This window comes from Galeopterus variegatus, unplaced genomic scaffold (assembly GCF_000696425.1).
Source record: "Galeopterus variegatus unplaced genomic scaffold, G_variegatus-3.0.2 Scaffold2896, whole genome shotgun sequence".
Taxonomy (NCBI): Eukaryota; Metazoa; Chordata; class Mammalia; order Dermoptera; family Cynocephalidae; genus Galeopterus; species Galeopterus variegatus.
The window spans coordinates 41,172-59,536 of NW_007729007.1; the positions used below are offsets into that span (position 1 = coordinate 41,172).

General features: G+C 35.2%; 1 protein-coding gene across 3 annotated transcripts in view; it reads left to right on the forward strand.

Annotated features, from left to right (window-relative positions):
- TMEM168 (transmembrane protein 168) overlaps positions 1-11,947 on the forward strand; it is a 24,579-nt gene extending 12,632 nt beyond the window's left edge. For 2 of the 3 annotated variants that reach the window (XM_008583361.1, XM_008583363.1), the window contains 3 exons: positions 2,016-2,158; positions 4,620-4,894; positions 9,976-11,947. In XM_008583361.1, the coding sequence (XP_008581583.1) occupies positions 2,016-2,158; positions 4,620-4,894; positions 9,976-10,523 (966 nt within the window). In that variant the 3' untranslated portion in view covers positions 10,524-11,947. The remainder of the gene's footprint in view (positions 1-2,015; positions 2,159-4,619; positions 4,895-9,975) is intronic. The other variant, XM_008583362.1, reaches the window with a different exon arrangement.
- The last annotated feature ends 6,418 nt before the right edge of the window (positions 11,948-18,365 follow it).

Consider the following 18,365-nt stretch of genomic DNA (forward strand, 5'->3'; position numbering starts at 1 on the left):
ATTATAGAGATTTTTCACATCCTTGGTTAACTCAATTCCTAAGTATTTTATTTTTTTGGCCGCTATTGAAAATGGGCAAGCTTTCTTGATTTCCCTTTCTGCATGTTCACTATTGGAGAATAGAAATAGTACTGATTTTTGTGTGTTGATTTTGTATTCTGCAAATTTGCTGAAATCATTTATCAACTCCAAGAGTTTTTTTGTAGAGGCTTTAGGCTGTTCAGTATCTAGGATCATGTCATCTGCAAACAGGGACAGTTTGACTACATCTTTTCCAATCTGGATGCCCTTTATTTCCTTCTCTTCTCTGATTGCTCTGGCTAGTACTTCCAACACTATGTTGAATAGGAGTGGTGAGAGTGGGCATCCTTGTCTAGTTCCTTTTCTTAAATGAAAAGCTTTCAGCTTTTCCCCACTCAGGATGATATTGGCCGTGGGTTTATCATATATGGCTTTAATTATGTTGAGATAGTTTCCGTCTATACCTAACTTATAGAGGGTCTTTGTCATGAATGAGTGCTGAATTTTATCAAATGCTTTTTCAGCATCTATAGAGACCATTATATTGTTTTTGTCTTTGCTTTTATTGAGATGGTGTATCACATTTATTGATTTGCATATGTTGAACCAAACTTGCATCCCTGGGATGAATCCCACTTGATCATGGTGAAGTTGCTGTATCTGTTTGCTAGTATTTTAGTGAGGATTTTTGCATCTATATTCATCAAGGATATTGGCCTGTAGTTTTCTTTCTTAATTTTTTGCATCTATATTCATCAAGGATATTGGCCTGTAGTTTTCTTTCTTAATTTTTTGCATCTATATTCATCAAGGATATTGGCCTGTAGTTTTCTTTCTTAATTTTTTGCATCTATATTCATCAAGGATATTGGCCTGTAGTTTTCTTTCTTAATTTTTTGCATCTATATTCATCAAGGATATTGGCCTGTAGTTTTCTTTCTTAATTCTGCTAACTTTAGGTTTGCATTGTTCTTGTTTTTCTAGTTCTTTAAGGTGAAGTGTTAGGTTGTTCACTTGCCATCTTTCCATTCTTCTGAAGTGAGCATTTAATGTGATAAATGTTCCCTTTAGTGCTGCTTTTGCAGTATCCCACTGGTTTTGGTATGATGTATCATTATTTTCATTAGTTTCCATAAATTTTTTGATTTCCTGCTTGATTTCTTCTTGGACCCATATGTTATAAAGTAGAATGCTGTTTAATTTCCATGTGTTTGTATAGTTTCCAGAATTTCATTTGTTATTGTTTTCTTATTTTAATTCTTTTCATTTTAATGGGTCCTTTAATTTTTTCTGCTTTTTTATTGCAATTAATAGCTAATCTTACATCCTGCTTTTAATGTTTCTTCTGCCTCCCTATTCTCTGTTCTGCTTTCAGGATGTTTAAATGTCCTTAATATTTTCTTTTTGTTGTTATTACAATTTTGGATTTAGACATATAGAGTTTTCAAGGTTAAACTATTAAAAAAGTGGAGTTCATTTTGATAGTTTTAGTATCTTAAATTTCCATAAGATTTTATGTTCATAATTTCTGGACTTTTTTGACAGGTAAAAGTGAGCCCTTTTTGAAGTACCCTTTCTAATAAAGTAAATGAACATGTTATTTGAAAAATGATTTGTAAGGCATGTGGGTTAACAGGAGAAGATTTGTTTTCTGACATTTTCTCTGTCATATGAAAAAGTGGTTATGATTTGTTTTGTGGTTTTTTTCTTACTGTTAGGATGGGATGTTATTTGACAAATTAAAAATATGTCATGCTTTTTTGCCACAGCTTCCACGAAGCTTAAAGATAAACTTAGGTTTCATGCTACTAGCTCATTCATATATACTTGTGTTCTTTAACTTAAAATTATTTTTCAATCATTGTCCTTTTTATCCTTTTTGGGAGTGGGGTAAAAAATGAGAATCAATGTGAGTGTATGTAAATATGTATAGACATACAAAGACATAATTGCATTCATACCTACTTTATAAACATGTTTTGAATTTCTTTTAGCCAACAAATGGAATCTTCTTGAGCATGTTTCTAATCGTTTTGCCATTGGAATCCATGGCTCATGGGCTCTTCCATGAATTGGGTAACTGTTTAGGAGGAACATCTGTTGGATATGCTATTGTGATTCCCACCATCTTCTGCAGGTACAGTAACCTAGTACAGTTAGTAATAACTAGATGACTCATAACATTTTCTTAATATTTGTATAAATATAAAATATAGTTTTACAGCCATAATTCCAAAATATAGTACGCTGTATTTTATTCCAAATTTTTAGAAAACTTTAAGTGGTAATATAATTTTCAGGGTTCAATTTAAATTTTGATAAATATGATTAGCTTATATTTTAGCTAGAAATAAAAAAAATGAATCAATTTTTTAAGGCAATGTTCTATGCTAAAGGGAATACATCTTGCTTAAGAAAGTGTCCTGTGAAACAACATGGTGAAATATAATAGAGTCTGCACTGAAACTGAGAGTCCAGAATTCTAGTTCTTTGTTACCAAAGCAAAACTTCTCTGAACCTCAGTGTCTTTATTTAAAATGCTAATACCTATTTTGGAATATTATGAAGAGCTAATAAGAATGAATGTAAAAACACTCTGCACGTTGAAAAATATACAAATTAGGAATTCAAAAGATTGGCACTAAAGTTTAATTAATTGATTGCAGTTTTATTTCAAAATAATTTTTGCCCCCGCATGTATGGGAATTCTATATGAATCTGTACGTATTGCTACATTTTTTTTTCTTTTATAGCTAAATACCTGTAAAATAGAAAAGTTCTTTGTCATTAATGAATTCTGTAAACCAAGTTTTCATCATGCTTTCCTTGGGGGTAAAAGAATGAAAACCCACCTTGAAATCAAACAGTTATCTCATTTCAGATATTTGACAAAACTCCAAAACAGGGGCCAGCCCATGGCTCACTCGGAAGAGTGCGGTGCTGATAACACCAAGGCCATGGGTTCAGATCCCTTATAGGGATGATCAGTTAGCTCACTGGCTAAGCATGATACTGACAACACCAAGTCAAGGGTTAAGATCCCCTTACTGGTCATCTTTTCTAAAAAGAAAAAAAAAACACAAAAAAACCAAAACAGACTCTCCATGTTAAAGGCTTGAGAAAAAGTTTAAGATTCTCATAAGAAATGAAAGACACAGATTCTTAAGGCTCCCATAAAGTAATAAGTGACAGCTCTGTAGAAAGGATGTTTGTAAATGGTAATATACACAGATTTTTATTCCATTGTAATTTTTATGTGTTGTGTATTCTTTTACTTTTTTGACTGTTAAATGTTAAAATATGTAACAAAATGTTTTATTTTTAATGAAAACTTAAAGGATTAGAATAGTATTGATAAAGCAAAATCTAAAGTTTTCTAAATTCCTGATAGAAATTCCTTTTCTGGATGGGAGTGATGATTTTTTCACCCTTAATATTGATAAGACTTGGTCTATCATCTTTACTAGAGTACCGTTTTGTATTTGTTCCAGAATCAGATCTTAATGTTCAAGTAGTGTTCAGTAGTATAGGCAATGGATCTAAGGGGTTTTTTTGTTTTTGTTTTTCTCTAAAAAGATGACTGGTAAGGGGATCTTAACCCTTGACTTGGTGTTGTCAGCACCACGCTCTCCCAATTGAGCCAACCAGCCATCCCTATATAGGGATCCAAACCCGTTGCCTTGGTATTATCAGCACCACACTCTCCCAAGTGAGCCACGGGCCGGCCCCTAAGTTCCTTTTTTTTTTTTTTTTTTTTTTTTTTTTTTTTCGTTTCCGGCAACGGATCGCAACCCTCAGTGTCGTGCCCGTACCGGACTGGGACCGGCAACGGGATCGCAACCCTCGGTGTTGTTTTTTCGTTTCCGGCAACGGATCGCAACCCTCAGTGTCGCGCCCGTACCAGACAGGGACCGGCAACGGGATCGCAACCCTTGGTGTTGTGCCCGCACCTCGCTCAGCCAGTGAGCGGGAACCGGTCTGTATGTGGGATCCGAACCCTCGGCAGGACTGTAGCAGTGCGCCACTGGGCCGGCCCCCCGGCCCCTAAGTTCTAATAATTGTTTTTAAATGCTATTTATTAATAGATAATTTCTTCTTTGATGTAACTTAAATTAGTAAAACTTGAATACAACTTTATAAAGACACTGTATAGTACAGAAATTAAATAGATAATTAAAATATTGCTTCCATATTTAGTGTTGAATTTTTTGTTTCTCAAGAATAAAAAGTTTTTTCCTTATAGTCCCCCCAGGTGTTCTTGAAACAATGTAATCCTGCTTTTAAAAAGTCTTGTCCAATATGTATCATTTGGTGAGATATGAATAAAAAAACAGTAGTACTATCGACATTTGGAGATATTCTCCTAGCTTTTAGTATGGTTATTGTTTTACTGATAAATATAATTTTTAGAAACCAGGTTTTAGTTTTTCAAGCTTAATTCTTAGCATTATAAGAATTTTAGAAAAGTTGATTTTTAAAAATCCTGCGATTTAGTTAGCAACTATTATGCTTCATAGATAATCAAATATAGATGACAGATGAGAATGTGATCTAAAATGAATACTTCTTAAACACTAAAATAATTTTCTCTCCCTCAGTCCCGATGGTCAGCCAACATTGCTTCCACCAGAACATGTACAAGAGTTAAATTTGAGGTCTACTGGTATGCTTAACAATATCCAAAGATTTTTTGCATATCATATGATTGAGACCTATGGATGTGACTATTCCACAAGTGGACTGTCTTTTGATACTCTACATTCCAAACTGAAAGCTTTCCTCGAACTTCGGACTGTGGATGGACCTAGACATGATACATATGTTTTGTATTACAGTGGCCACACACACGGTACAGGAGAGTGGGCTCTAGCAGGTAAATTCATCTTTGGCAATTTCACTATTGTGAAGATACACATATTTGGGGAAATCTATTCTTCACACAGAGACTACCAAGTATACATATGACTTGTTTTTCTTTTGTCTAGCATACCTGTTTAGCATAATTTTAGTAATCTCTAATGATAGAGTTTTGAGAATTCTGTCTTGTAGTGATTGGAAGGAAAAAAAATCTGCTTGATCTGAGACTTATAACCAGTTTCCGTTTAAAGTACCTTCAGAATTATTAGATATAGTTACATTTTTCAGAAACTGATCAACTTCTTTGACTAGTATTTTAAGTGTTTAAATGTTAGGGATGTAGATTTCAGTAGTCCTTCACATGTGTAGTTTTATTTATGTTAGAAAGTTCACCAAAATTTTAAATAGCAGGCAATGTGATACGGTGGGAGTAGCACTTATATCAGGAGACCTTGGTTCTGGTCCTAATTTACGACAATAGTATTATTTTAGGCAAGTTACTTAATTTCTGTTGGCTTCAGTTTTTTCATCTGTAAAATGATGGGGTAATATCAAATGATCATTGAGTTTCATTCTAAGGTATAAAATTCTGTAGGTTTTTTTTTTTTTTTTTTTTTTTTTTTTTTTTTTTGTCCGGCAACGGATCACAACCCTCAGTGTTGCCCCCGTACCGGACCGGGGACCGGCAACGGGATTGCAACCCTCGGCGTCGCTCCCGCGCCTCGCTCAGCCAGTGAGCGGGAACCGGTCTGTATGTGGGATCCGAACCCTCGGGCGGGAGCACCGCCGCGCTTCCCAAGCGGCGCACTATCCAGTGCGCCACCGGGCCGGCCCCTGTAGGTTTTTTTTAATGCTTTTAGGCTGTTGAAAAATTGTAAAATCAACTTTGGGTTACATATTTTATGGGAAAAAAAGAAAATGCTTTATTTGTTGAGTTACTGCCAAGAGGAAAATGAGATCTGTATGTAATATATAAATTTGTTGTCAATCTTCCCAACTATAAGTGAGACCCCATAAGTCCAGGGCTTTGTTTTATGAATTTCCTTAAGACCAACAACAGAGCCTGGCATGTAGTACGGGATTCTTAAATAATTGATCGGTGTTTGAAATCACTGAATGACTCATGGAAAAAGAAAGGTAATTTTCTTATTTTAGATTAGAAATAGTACTTTTATGGAAAAAAAGCAGGATATAATTAAATCTAGAAGATTTTTGATGTTTTAAAACAAGAATACATACAGTAATAAAGTATTCATCAGGTATCAGTGGAAACATGTATTCAGGTCAAAGAAAAAGATAAACAAAAATAATATAGAAAGACAGAAGCAGAGCTGCCAATACAAGAACTCCAAAAGGAAAATTCAAGGTAAAGTAAATTCAATTTTAAACTAGCATGATCTCACTAATTTTGTGCCAGATTGATACCATTACCTCTATTATCTTCATTTTCCTAAGGATGAAATGGAAGCTGAAAATGGTCACTTACCACTAAGTGATACAACCATGGTTCAAGCCCAGGTCTGCCATATTCCTGAAGTGTGTTTCCCCCACTGTACCGTTTTACCACCAAAAGCAAAAGTCATGATAATAGAGAAATGGCATATTCTGGTTAAGTAGCTATTTTTGTAGCATGGATCACCCGTTTTCAAAAAACTAGAATATACGAAGAGGTACTTAAAACTACTTAAACATAGTTTGCAAAATCATTTACTTGACCTGTAACTTTTTAAATCACAATGTAGAAAACGACGTTTTAACTGTTATGGCTACTTCAGTTCCATGCAAAGTATCATGTTGTGTGTATTTTAACTAAGTACAAGAAAAATTTACAGAAATAGAATTTCAGGCCTAAAATCAGGGATTGATTATTGAAAACTTACTACAGTACTTATAATAAACTCTCTCCAGATCAAATGGGAAAAAGGCATAATTTTGGTTGTCAAGCATGTACCCTCTAGATATTTTTAGGTATTTATTCTAAGAAAGTTATTTTTTTTTTTTTTCCCCTTTTTGTCTTTTTTACTGACCGGTAACGGGATCGCAACCCTTGGTGTTGCGCCCGCACCGCGCTCAGCCAGTGAGCAGGAACCGGTCTCCACATGGGATCCGAACCCTCAGCGGGAGCGCCACCGCACTCCCAAGTGGCGCACTTCTCCAGTGTGCCACCATGCCGGCCCGTAAGAAAGTTATTTTAAAAGTAAGCTTTTTTGTGTGTTTACATGAAGGATTTATTACCTAATACAGACATTTTTCAGAAAGTTTGCATTTTTCTTCTTAAATGCTTTACAATTTGTTTCAAATATTTTTTTTAAATGGCTTTGGAAATAAATTCTAGATGTTCAGTTTACTAATATTTATGTCACTTTCTCTTTCTCAGGAAAAGTAAGACTAAGATAAATAGTATGTAAATCGGTGTTCTTAAATTTTTATCCATCATGATTTGGGAATAATTTATGAAGACTTGTGAACTCTAAAATAGTTACATTGTAGATAAATGTTTAGCAGTTATGTTCTGGAATGATATCTTAAAAGTTACAAAGTATGCTACCAATAAGTTGACCATTATAGAATTCCTTTATTAGCCACGATTTGTAACTTTGTCAGTTTATTATAAAAAGTAATAATTAATAGTAGCAGAGAAAGCATAACTTGACACGGCCCTCCCTTCCCTGAGAAAGAGTAGGTTTTATCCCGTAACTCAGCAGCTGCATACTGTCACAGCCTCAGGTACCTTGCCCACTTACAGGTAACCAAGTTGAACCAAGCCTGGAAGCTCTTTTTTCAGCCAGTTCATGCCCTGGCCTGTCTTAGACATAGCCCTTGAAGGCTGATTCTGCCTCACAAAATAGTATTGAACACCCCTGCTCTGAGGAAAATGCTTTATTTAATCTATGTTTGCCCTTCATCCCATGCCTTTACTCACAGAATTTCTTAGAATATACAGTCTTCTTACATATATGGGGTTTCATAATATGGAACCTGATATTTTTTACCTCTTTTCTTGAGGGTAAAAAACAATTATGGTAATTATAAGAGAGAAATAAATGAAAAAAAGTAGATAATCTGTAAAGTAGTTTGTCACAGATAAACAAAGCCTTTAAAAAGCAGTTTCAGTTACTTGAAATGCATCAGATGGTTGTTATCTGAGATAAATGTAAGTACTTTGCATCTGAGCCAAAAGCCAAATGCAGCATAGAACCTATTCATAGGAGAAAGCGGAGCAAAATAAAAGAGAAATAGTTTAAACTGCTTTAATGTTGCTTTAAGTCTCTTGTTGATATCTAAAGAGCATTTATATAAGAGAATTAGGTTAGAATGTGCTAAAGAATATGTACTGAAATAGTTGTGGATAGCATGTTATACAAATTCCATGTGCCACAAACACATCATTGCCTAATAGCTTTTGTAATGTGTCACCCTCTGATCTCTAGAGAAATTTAATAGAGCTGGTAATAAAGAACAGGTAACATTTGGCCATTTTTGAAAGAGTGATATCTTCTGGAGGTATATATGTGGAGACCATGTATTGAAATAGTGCCTCTGAGATGTTATGTATGAGTGTTAGAGCAATTCATAAGACAAATGTTTTATTTTCAGAGTCTAAGATACTGCAGGCTGATGAATAAACTGAATGTTATAAAGACTGTGATACAGCCTGGTTTTAGAGGTCATATTACTAATAGAATCCAAATTCTAAAGAATTCTCTGTCTCTCTGGTGGTAGCATTTTGATGGTTCAGTGAAGAGGATGGTTGCTCTTGGTGAAAATGTGTATTCTGAAGTTAGATTGCTAGATCTTGTGCTAGTAAATTTCAGCATATTAGAACTTTTTCTAATTATAATAGTAACATGCTCAATGTAAAAATTTTAGAAAATATAGAAAAGTATTTTAAGAACCACCTAAAAGCCAGACACCTAGCAATAGCTACTGCTGTAATTTTTATAGACATGTTTCAGTCGTGCTTTTTCTCCTAATATCATAGACATTTTCTTGTCATTAAAATTTCTTTATAAATATTTTAAAATTCCCTCCTAAGTTTATACCATAATTTATTTCCATTCTTTCTATTTTAGATTTTATGCTTCCAGGGATAGCAATGGGAAAAAGATCTTAATATGTAATTTTTTTGTTCCTCTTTTTGTTCTTTCCTTAGGATAGATTTCTAGAATTGGAATGATTGTGTCAGCGTACCATTGAGAAAGGGCCAGGACAGCATTTGCCTCAGGCACAAAATTTAAGGGAGTGCCAAAAAACTCAATAATCAAGATAAAAAAATACTTTAATGTAATATACTTAATCAAAATTAATACAAAATTTATGCACCGTGAACCAGATGTAAAACCTACTCTGTAAAACAGTTTTCTAGGTCAGAAATTTATCTACTTTACACCTCTGAATATATTTCTTTTAATCCTTCATTCTTCAGTCTGAAACTGATATAAATGCAAATCCATTCTTAATCTCATTATAGGCACAGGTAGGAAGAGTGTTTCTCATTTAGTAGGTACCGACATATGATGATAAGGAAACATTGATTTATCAATGGGGAACAGGGGTCAGCAAACTTTTTCTGTGAAGGGCCAGATATTTTCAGCTTTGTGGGCCAAAGATCTCTGTTACAGCTACTCAGCTCTGCCATTGTAGAGCAAAAGCAGCCATAGACAGAATGTAAATGAATAAGCATGGTTATGTTCCAATAAAATGTTATTTATGGAAATAATTATATGAAATTTACATTTTCTATGATTTTCATGTTATAAAATATTCTTTTGACTTTCTTTCAACCATGTAAAAATGTAAAATCAATTTTGAGCTTTCAGGCCACACAAAAATAAGTGGCAGTCTGGATTTGGCTCACAAGCTGACCCTGGTTTAGAATATTAGCTTTTCTGTATAATTTTAATTGTTTTTACTAAATTTAACTATATAAAACAACTTTTTAAATTTGTCATAAGATATTCCTTTATGTAACAGGTATTTTTTTTTTTTTTGCTTACATATTTAATCCAAAGAATTTAAAGAGAATACACTTAAGATGAGAATCTTCTTAATGAGAGGCTTGAGAAATTATTGCTCTACTGAATTTTCTCTTTACAGGTGGAGACGTATTACGCCTTGACACACTTTTAGAATGGTGGAGAGAAAAGAATGGTTCCTTCTGTTCCCGGCTAATTATTGTATTAGACAGTGAGAATTCAACCCCTTGGGTGAAAGAAGTGAGAAAAATTAATGACCAGTATATTGCAGTACAAGGAGCAGAGATGACAAAGACAGTAGATATTGAAGAAGCTGACCCACCTCAGCTGGGTGACTTTACGAAAGACTGGGTAGAATATAACTGCAACTCCAGTAATAACATCTGCTGGACTGAAAAGGGACGCACAGTGAAAGCAGTCTATGGCGTGTCAAAACGGTGGAGTGACTACACTCTACATTTGCCTACTGGAAACGATGTGGCCAAGCACTGGATGTTACATTTTCCTCGTATTACATATCCACTAGTGCATTTAGCAAATTGGTTATGTGGTCTGAACCTTTTTTGGATCTGCAAAACTTGTTTTAGGTGCTTGAAAAGATTAAAAATGAGTTGGTTTCTTCCTACTGTGCTGGATACAGGACAAGGCTTCAAACTTGTCAAATCTTAATTTGGACCCCAAAGCAGTATGTTGAGAGTTCTTACTACCAATTATCACTAACTTGCCATTTTTTAAATGGTTATTTTTGTTTGTGGAAAATATCTTGCTACTTCTGTAGCTGTTTTCACTTTGTCTTTTCTCACGTAATTATGGTTATATGTAAGGTGTTAGGAATAAGCATTATTTTATACTAAAAGGATGTAGGGAGTCAAATACTGACTGTATAAATGCGTAAGAGATGTTAAAAATAACAATGCACTTTCAGCAATGTTTGCATATGCCTCTGAATAGAAAGAAAGTAGTTGTCTGTGCTCTGCAATGGCCAGTGAAGAATTACTAATGCCTTATTTTCTAGGCATAGATTAGAGAATGTAGGCCAGACAAATATGTTTACTATTTTAAGAAAACTGCCAATTTACTTACAGAAGATTCTTTTTTTGTGAACAGTAGGTTTGAGTCCAAGACCATTTGAAGAACTACAAACTCTTTCTTCTTAGAAAGGGAAGAGACCTGCCCAAAATTTGCTTATGTACTCCATCACTTCAGATGTCTTGGTTGTGTCCTGTTACAAGTATAGCAGAGAAGCCCAAATTATTTTTTAGACCAGAACATTATGTAGGTAACTGTAAAAGGCTATAGCCTACAAGTTGCTCCTTCATGCATTGGTGGGGGTCCCTGAAAACACTTTCTCAGGGTAAACTTAATGTTTTATTAAGGAGCAATGTTTCCAGCTACAAATTTCTTCCAAATAAATTGTTTTTCTTTTCAAAAAGTACTCATAAAACAAATCTAGCAATTTCTCATTGACGGATTCAGTCTGCTTTTAAATATTCAGAAAAGATTTTGATCTTTGTAGAGTTAGTTCTCGGCTATGAAAATTATTTTTCAAATCCCCATTAGTGATAACACTTTTTTCTAGTGAAGGTCAAATGATAGGAAACAGGTTATTTCTTTTCTTGTGTACATATAATATATTATGTAAAAAAGTATTCACATTGGCAGTTTTAGTTAAGCATAATGGTGTGGTTGTAATTTTTAAAAATTCAGTGTTTTGTCTGATTGAAACAGGCCCTGATCAGGGTATCTCCTAAGAGGTAATTCACTTCTTATTCCCTTCCACTAATCCTTACATTCTAAATTTTTATCTTTGAAAAATAATAATAAGGGAATAGAATGAAATTGGGGGATAATCTTTGTTGTTTTAGTGGTGTGACTTCTCACCATTGAAGCCATTTTTCCAGCCTCAGAGAGAGGAAATAATGCCTCTACCATTTTCTACCTGGTGACTTGAAAATTGAAGTTTTAGGAAGAAGTCACTTAGTGTCAGGGAACTTGTATACCACTATCTATGCAGCATTGTTATAGTCTGATTATTTCTGTGTTTTGAATATGATTTTCCTATTGCTTTGAATAAAATTTTGTTAAAAATTTTATATAATGTACAAATAATTATTGAATATTTTAGAATATTAAAAATGGTAGTCATAAAATGCCCGTTTTGAAGTTCATGTTTGATAGCAGGCTAATTTGAAAATTTTTAATATTTGGTTAAGTATTTATGTTAGCATCATCCAAATGAAATAGTATAGTGTTTTATTACTGTTCTACTATTCAGAAATAGTGTACTAGAAAAGCCAAGTGTTAAAATTCTAAGCTTATAGCTTAACAACTAAATTAATGTTAAAATCTCCTTTTAAATTTCTCAGCCAACAGTGAGCAAGTTAGCTTTAAATAAAACATATCTCTTCATTCTGAGAAAGCCAAATATAAAACTATATTCTGCACTCTTTAAAAAGTAGTATTATTAAGATGGTACTAAAAATTACATTCAAAAGCTAGAGAATTTTACAGCCACAGTGCTAACTTTCTGATAATATTTTCTATGACAGTACAACCAAAGAAGGTCTTTGGGCTAAAAAGAATGTGACTTGAGCCAATTTATTAACAAAAAAGTTATGAAATATCCACTTTGATGAATTCTACTCAAACAAAACTGTGACTATGGGATGGTATCCGAAATTAAAGCTGCCAATTTTAAAACATTAACTAATATAACAGATAGTGTCTACTAAAAAGAAAGAGGCAGTATGGAGATATTTTTCAATATAATTTGACTTTATATTTGTTTCCTTATATCATACCTTGCTAAAACCACAAAAGCACTAGCACTTAAAAACATCTTTTAAAAAATTATACACTGTTGTATGATAAATTAAGGAGCCAAGTTCTTTCTCTCCCCATGACTTTTCAGCTATGCTGTTATTTCATTCAATAACTTAGTTTGCTCTGATTTAAACTCTTCTTCCCTAAGAAACTTAGATTTATCTTTTTATAGAATTCTATCTCGTTGTTCTTAGTAAACTCCAAATTCTATGGAAAAGAGATTTTTTCAGAGGATCATTTTTGTAATGTTTTCGTAAGTTTTATGCCTTTAAATTACTCTTAATTAAAATTCATTTTTATTTAGTGCATTAGTGGGTAGATATTTGAAGTAAAATCTTCATTAGAATCTATTTTTGTAACTGTATGAGAGTACTTCAAAAGTTTCATGGACAGATTTGTATTATCTTAATTCTATTTTTCCTCTTTTTGAAGTGCCCTCATATAGTTTGTTTGTAATTTTTGGCTTAATATATTTGCTGTTTTGGGTACTGCTTTTTATATGTATTCTTTCACATTTAGAGCTTAATCTCTTTTGAAATAACATTCTACATTACCTTTCCACAGTTGATGTGATAGTTAATATTATGTATGCCAGAAGAAAATGATTTAAGAATGTGATTAGATAGGGCCAGCCCCGTGTCTCACTCGGGAGAGTGTGGTGCTGGTAGCACCGAAGCCACGAGTTCGGATCCTATATAGGGATGGCCGGTGCACTCACTGGCTGAGCGTGGTGCAGATCACACCTTGCCAAGGGTTGCGATCCCCTTACTGGTCAGAAAAAAAAAAAAATGTGATTAGATATATTTGATAGTAAATGCTCAAAGGAATTAGATCTGTCAGTACTTTTGAATGTCTTCTCTTCTGTCTTGGAAGCTACTAGACCATCATCTCTTTTTAGGCTGAGGCTTACTTACCACATCTCAGTATTCTGGTACATTATTACCCAGAAGAGTGCCTTGCCCATAACAGGAGGTATTTAATAAATATTTTTGACTAAGAATGAATTTAGAATCCTAAGGAGAAATTGGAATAACTAAATTGTAAATGGCTATATTCTATTTATAATTTTATTCAAATAGATATATTTCAAGATCCTCATTAAACAAGTAATTTAGTAAAGACTATTGCAGAATCAGTGAAAAGAAACCTCACATTTGTAGTTAAAAGAGTTATTAAGTGTCAAGATTAGGGAAGGAAAAACTTTCAGACTAGTTCAAATGAAAACAGCTGCTGTCTAAAAAATGGCCTTTTGTAGATTGCATCCATTTTCATCATGACTCCAATAAGATTAAGATAGAATTATTCATTTTATTCATTACTACATCTAGACAGATTGGAGATTGATCGCAAATGGAACTTATTAAACAAAAAAGTCTGACTGATGAAACCAACAGAGAAGGAATTTGGCTATGCCTATCAGTGACAACTAAGTGGTAAAGTCAGAAAAATAGACCCATAAACATAACCAGGATAAGGACAAGCTAGGGAAACTATAAGTATCTCATTTTTAGAGTATCTTCCCTATTCATTAGTTACAATACATAGACATAAGATATGAAATGAAGAAATTTAGCTGATTCAAAGCTGAAACCTGGGCTAACCATATGGTTTCTTAAAAAAAAATTTTAATACATAAAAGCCATTTTGATTGACTAAAAAAAAAAAAAAAAAATCAAGTTGACCAGGCATCTTGTGTGATGACTTCACAATATTTTATGTTTGAACTTAAAATAATTAGAAGTGGACAATTTTAGTAAACTTTTATTGTTTGGCCCAGACCTAAAAACTATTGGTATGTCCCATATAAAAGATTTTTAGCAGTGTGCCAGGGATAAGTGAGGGACATGGCATATCTTCCTAGACCAGCAGTGTTTACTCCATGTTAAGTAAAAAATTTATATTAAAACACATACTCATATACTGATGAGGAAAATTTGTATTAATTTTTTAAATAAACCATAAGACTTCAAAGCAACTTTAATCTTGGAGTGGGTCATTTGTTTTATCTTGCCCACTTCAGAACACTGAAGATTGTTTGGAAACAATATTGGATGTTAATGACACTCTATACAGAATATTTTTTAAAGAAATCTTTTATCTTTCGGCTTGGAATGCAGATAGCACAATGAATTTTCACTAATCATTTTGTTTGTATATAAATGGAATTTCAGATGGATGCCATTTTAATGCAATTTTATATGATAGGTGTTTCTAGGTTACTCGGAGTCCTTATACATAATGATTTCTTGTACTACTGAGCTAGGTATTGGTAAGGAAAACAGGGTAGGGATTTTAGTTTGTAATCCACATCCATGTGTGTTGATGCCCATTCTCTCTTATTTCTCTCTTGCCTAATTAGAAGATGTATTTCTCTTCAACACCTAGCCTGTGATTCCTTTCTTCCTTTCCACGAAAAAGAATTTTATCCTGCAGTAACAATAAAAATGACAATAGCTATTATATATTGTTTACTATGTTCTAGGCACTATGTACTATGCATTTCTATATACATGATTTTATCCTCCCAACTACCTTTTATGATGGATATATTTTATGAATAAGAAAACTGAGGCAATGAACTTAAGTAAATTTCCCAAAATAACACAGATACGTCCAAGAAATTGCATCTCAGGCTGGGCTGTGACTTCATGTTCTTTACTACCTTCTATCAATTTTGTATCCTCAGTGTCTCTAATAGCACTTTTCCATCAGAGTATGATATGAACATTCTCAAGGCTTTTTGGTAATAAAGAAATGTTCTGCCAATCCTACATCAGATCTTTTTAATTTTTATTTTCTGCTTATAGCCAGGTTACTTGAAAGAGTGAGTATGTAGTCTCCAGTTTCTCAGCTTCCCTTATATCTTGTATTTATAGCAGAGGTCCACCCATAGCATTCTGTTCTTACTATATCACCAATGATCTCAGTTTCAAATAAATAGACATTCTCTTACTTAATTTCTAGAGCACTTAATAAGGACTTCTGTTCCCTGTTTTCTCCATTTTTGGCTTCTGTAATACTATTCTCAGTTTTCTTACTACTTCTCTGGACACTACTTAGTATGTTTTGCCAGCCCTTCTTTACTTACTATGTTTTGGATTTTCCCATACCACACGAATCCTAGACTGCTGCTCATTCCATCACCTGCTTTCGGTAATCTTATCCACATCTGGGATTTCAGCTACATTCCTCTCAAATATCTATCTCCAGCCTAGACATTTCTGTGGCACTCCAGGCACATGTACTCAGTCATGTACTAAACATCTCATTTCACAGGCTCCTCAAACTCAGCAAGTCCAAATCAGAGCCACCCTGCCCTCCAAATTGCTTTATTTCCTTTATTCATATACATGTGAATGGTATCACTCTGACTATATTACTCAAACCAGAATGTGGTCTTTTCCTTGACTCTCCACTCTTCCTCATTACCCACATTCCATTAGTCTCCAAGTTCTACCAGTCCTACTTTGTAATCTTTAAATAGCCACCCCCTTGTCTCCATTCCCATTGTCTTTGCCTTATAAAGGCCTTCACCATTTTTCCCACTTGTTACTCTTAGAGCCTCTTAACTGATTTTTTCCCCCTCCAGTCTCAATCTTCATTTTGCTCCAGTATAACCTCCATATTTTTACCCGGATGATCTCTCTATACTCCCTATAGCTTTCACCAGAAAGGATAAAAAGTCCTTCTATTAGCATATCAGTCCCATCTTTGTGATTTGGCAATTTCTTAAATCTCTAGGCATTCCTCATCCCAATCACTCTCTCTCTCTCCTTTTATTTAAAACTATTTGTAAATCTCTGAAAATTTCATGTGATTTTTAAAAACAGTTCTACATGGGTTAAAAAACATTCTAGTCTCAAAACACATTAGTCACAGTGAAGCAGGGGTTGGTGAGGTGAATAGACAGTGCTGGTGGCATAAATCTGCCAAGAAAAGAGTTTTCCTGTATTATGTATGAATCACAGGCTTGCATTCCAGGAGAAATGCTCCGAGTACAGAAGCATGGACAGTGATTAATGAATATGACAGTTCGACTCAACTGACTTTTTGTGTCATTGGTCCCCACAACAACGTGTTAGAGATGGGAGGATCATGGCAGATAAAGGGGAGGGCCTCAGTTGTGGTGGGGAGCTGGGTCTAGATGGCTAGGTTTGGTCCAAAAGCTATGCAACATAACTAGCTCTCTTTAATTCAGAGGCAGGAACTTGCCACTCTGAGCTTTACTAGTACATAGAATAGTGCTTATTACCCAGATGGAGGTGCAAAGTAGGATAGGAGCTATGAAATCCAGAGGTGAAGTAAGCAGTCCCCTTGTAAGCCTTGCTTGGTGATATTACTTGTTTCTTTTTAACCACTTGTAGGTAGTGGTGTCTCAGCAGAGCTGAAAGGGGAGCAGTATGGCCAGCATCTGTGAGGATGTTCCTACATGGCCTTGGTCCTCAAACTGAGGCTTATCAATTCAGAAAGACTAGTGATTCAGAGGCTGTGCTAGTTGTCATACGGGACTTTTCTCACTCCATGCTATCTAGTAACTGGATCCTGAAGAGGAGGTAATTCTACTCCATTAAAAATGACCCGGAATTCCACTGTGGAGGGAACATTCTCAATTACCACAGGCATGGGTCTTGAGAAATGATCCACACCCCACAACGAAGTTGACTACTCCTACCATATCATTCCGATGGGGTCATCAGCCAGCTTTTGCCCAGCAGAACCTCCCAACGTGAAGTTCAGCACTACCAGGAGGCTCAAGAATTCTTTGAAACAGAGACACCTCTTTGCATCTCCTGCCAGACTTCAGACTGGAAATATGTTGTGTTCTGCTGCCCCCATGAATTTGACAACTAAGATACCCTAGAACTTCTGAATGAGAATTCTTTGCAGGGTCCCAGGCTTCCTGGTCAATTGATCTGAGACATAGGCTCAGTGGCTTAGGAAGAATAACAGCCTTTTGTTTGCCCCAGACCAGAGCACAGACCTCAGCTGTGGAAGATACGAACTGAAACACCTACCTTGGAAGTCACTTTTCAGTCCTGAGAATTAGTTAAAGGGGTTGAGGTTTTGCCAGTCTGCTGCACTTATTTTTATTTTTTATTTTTTTTGTCTTTTTTTTTTTTTTTTCGTGTCCGGCAACAGACCGCAACCCTCAGTGTCACGCCCGTACCAGACCGGGACCGGCAACGGCAACGGGATCGCAACCCTCGGTGCTGCGTCCACCCCTCGCTCAGCCAGGGAGCGGGAACCGGTCTGTATGTAGGATCCGAACCCTCAGCGGGAGCGCCGCCGCGCTCCCACGCAGCACACTGTAGCAGTGCACCACCGGGCCGGCCCCTGCTGCGCTTATTTTTAGAAGTGACTACTGAAGTTGGAGGTGTGGCCAAGCTCTAGGGTGGGCTATGGTGTGAGGGTCCTTGCTGACCTAGAACTGAGCACAAAACGGGGGTAAAGCTCAGCTGTGTAACTGAAATACATCAGGACGTCTGGTGAGGTCACAGGTGGGAGAAAGCTAAAACCTCCAAGGAACTAGAGGGTTAGGTAAGTATACCCTTTCTCTACTCCTGGACAGTGAGACGGTCTGACATTGAGATATGGTGCCCCAGAGCTTAGCTGATTCAGGTGCTTGGAACTAAAAGGATCAAAGAGCCAAAACCCAGCCCCTTGGAGAGAAACAAATGAAAACCAAGC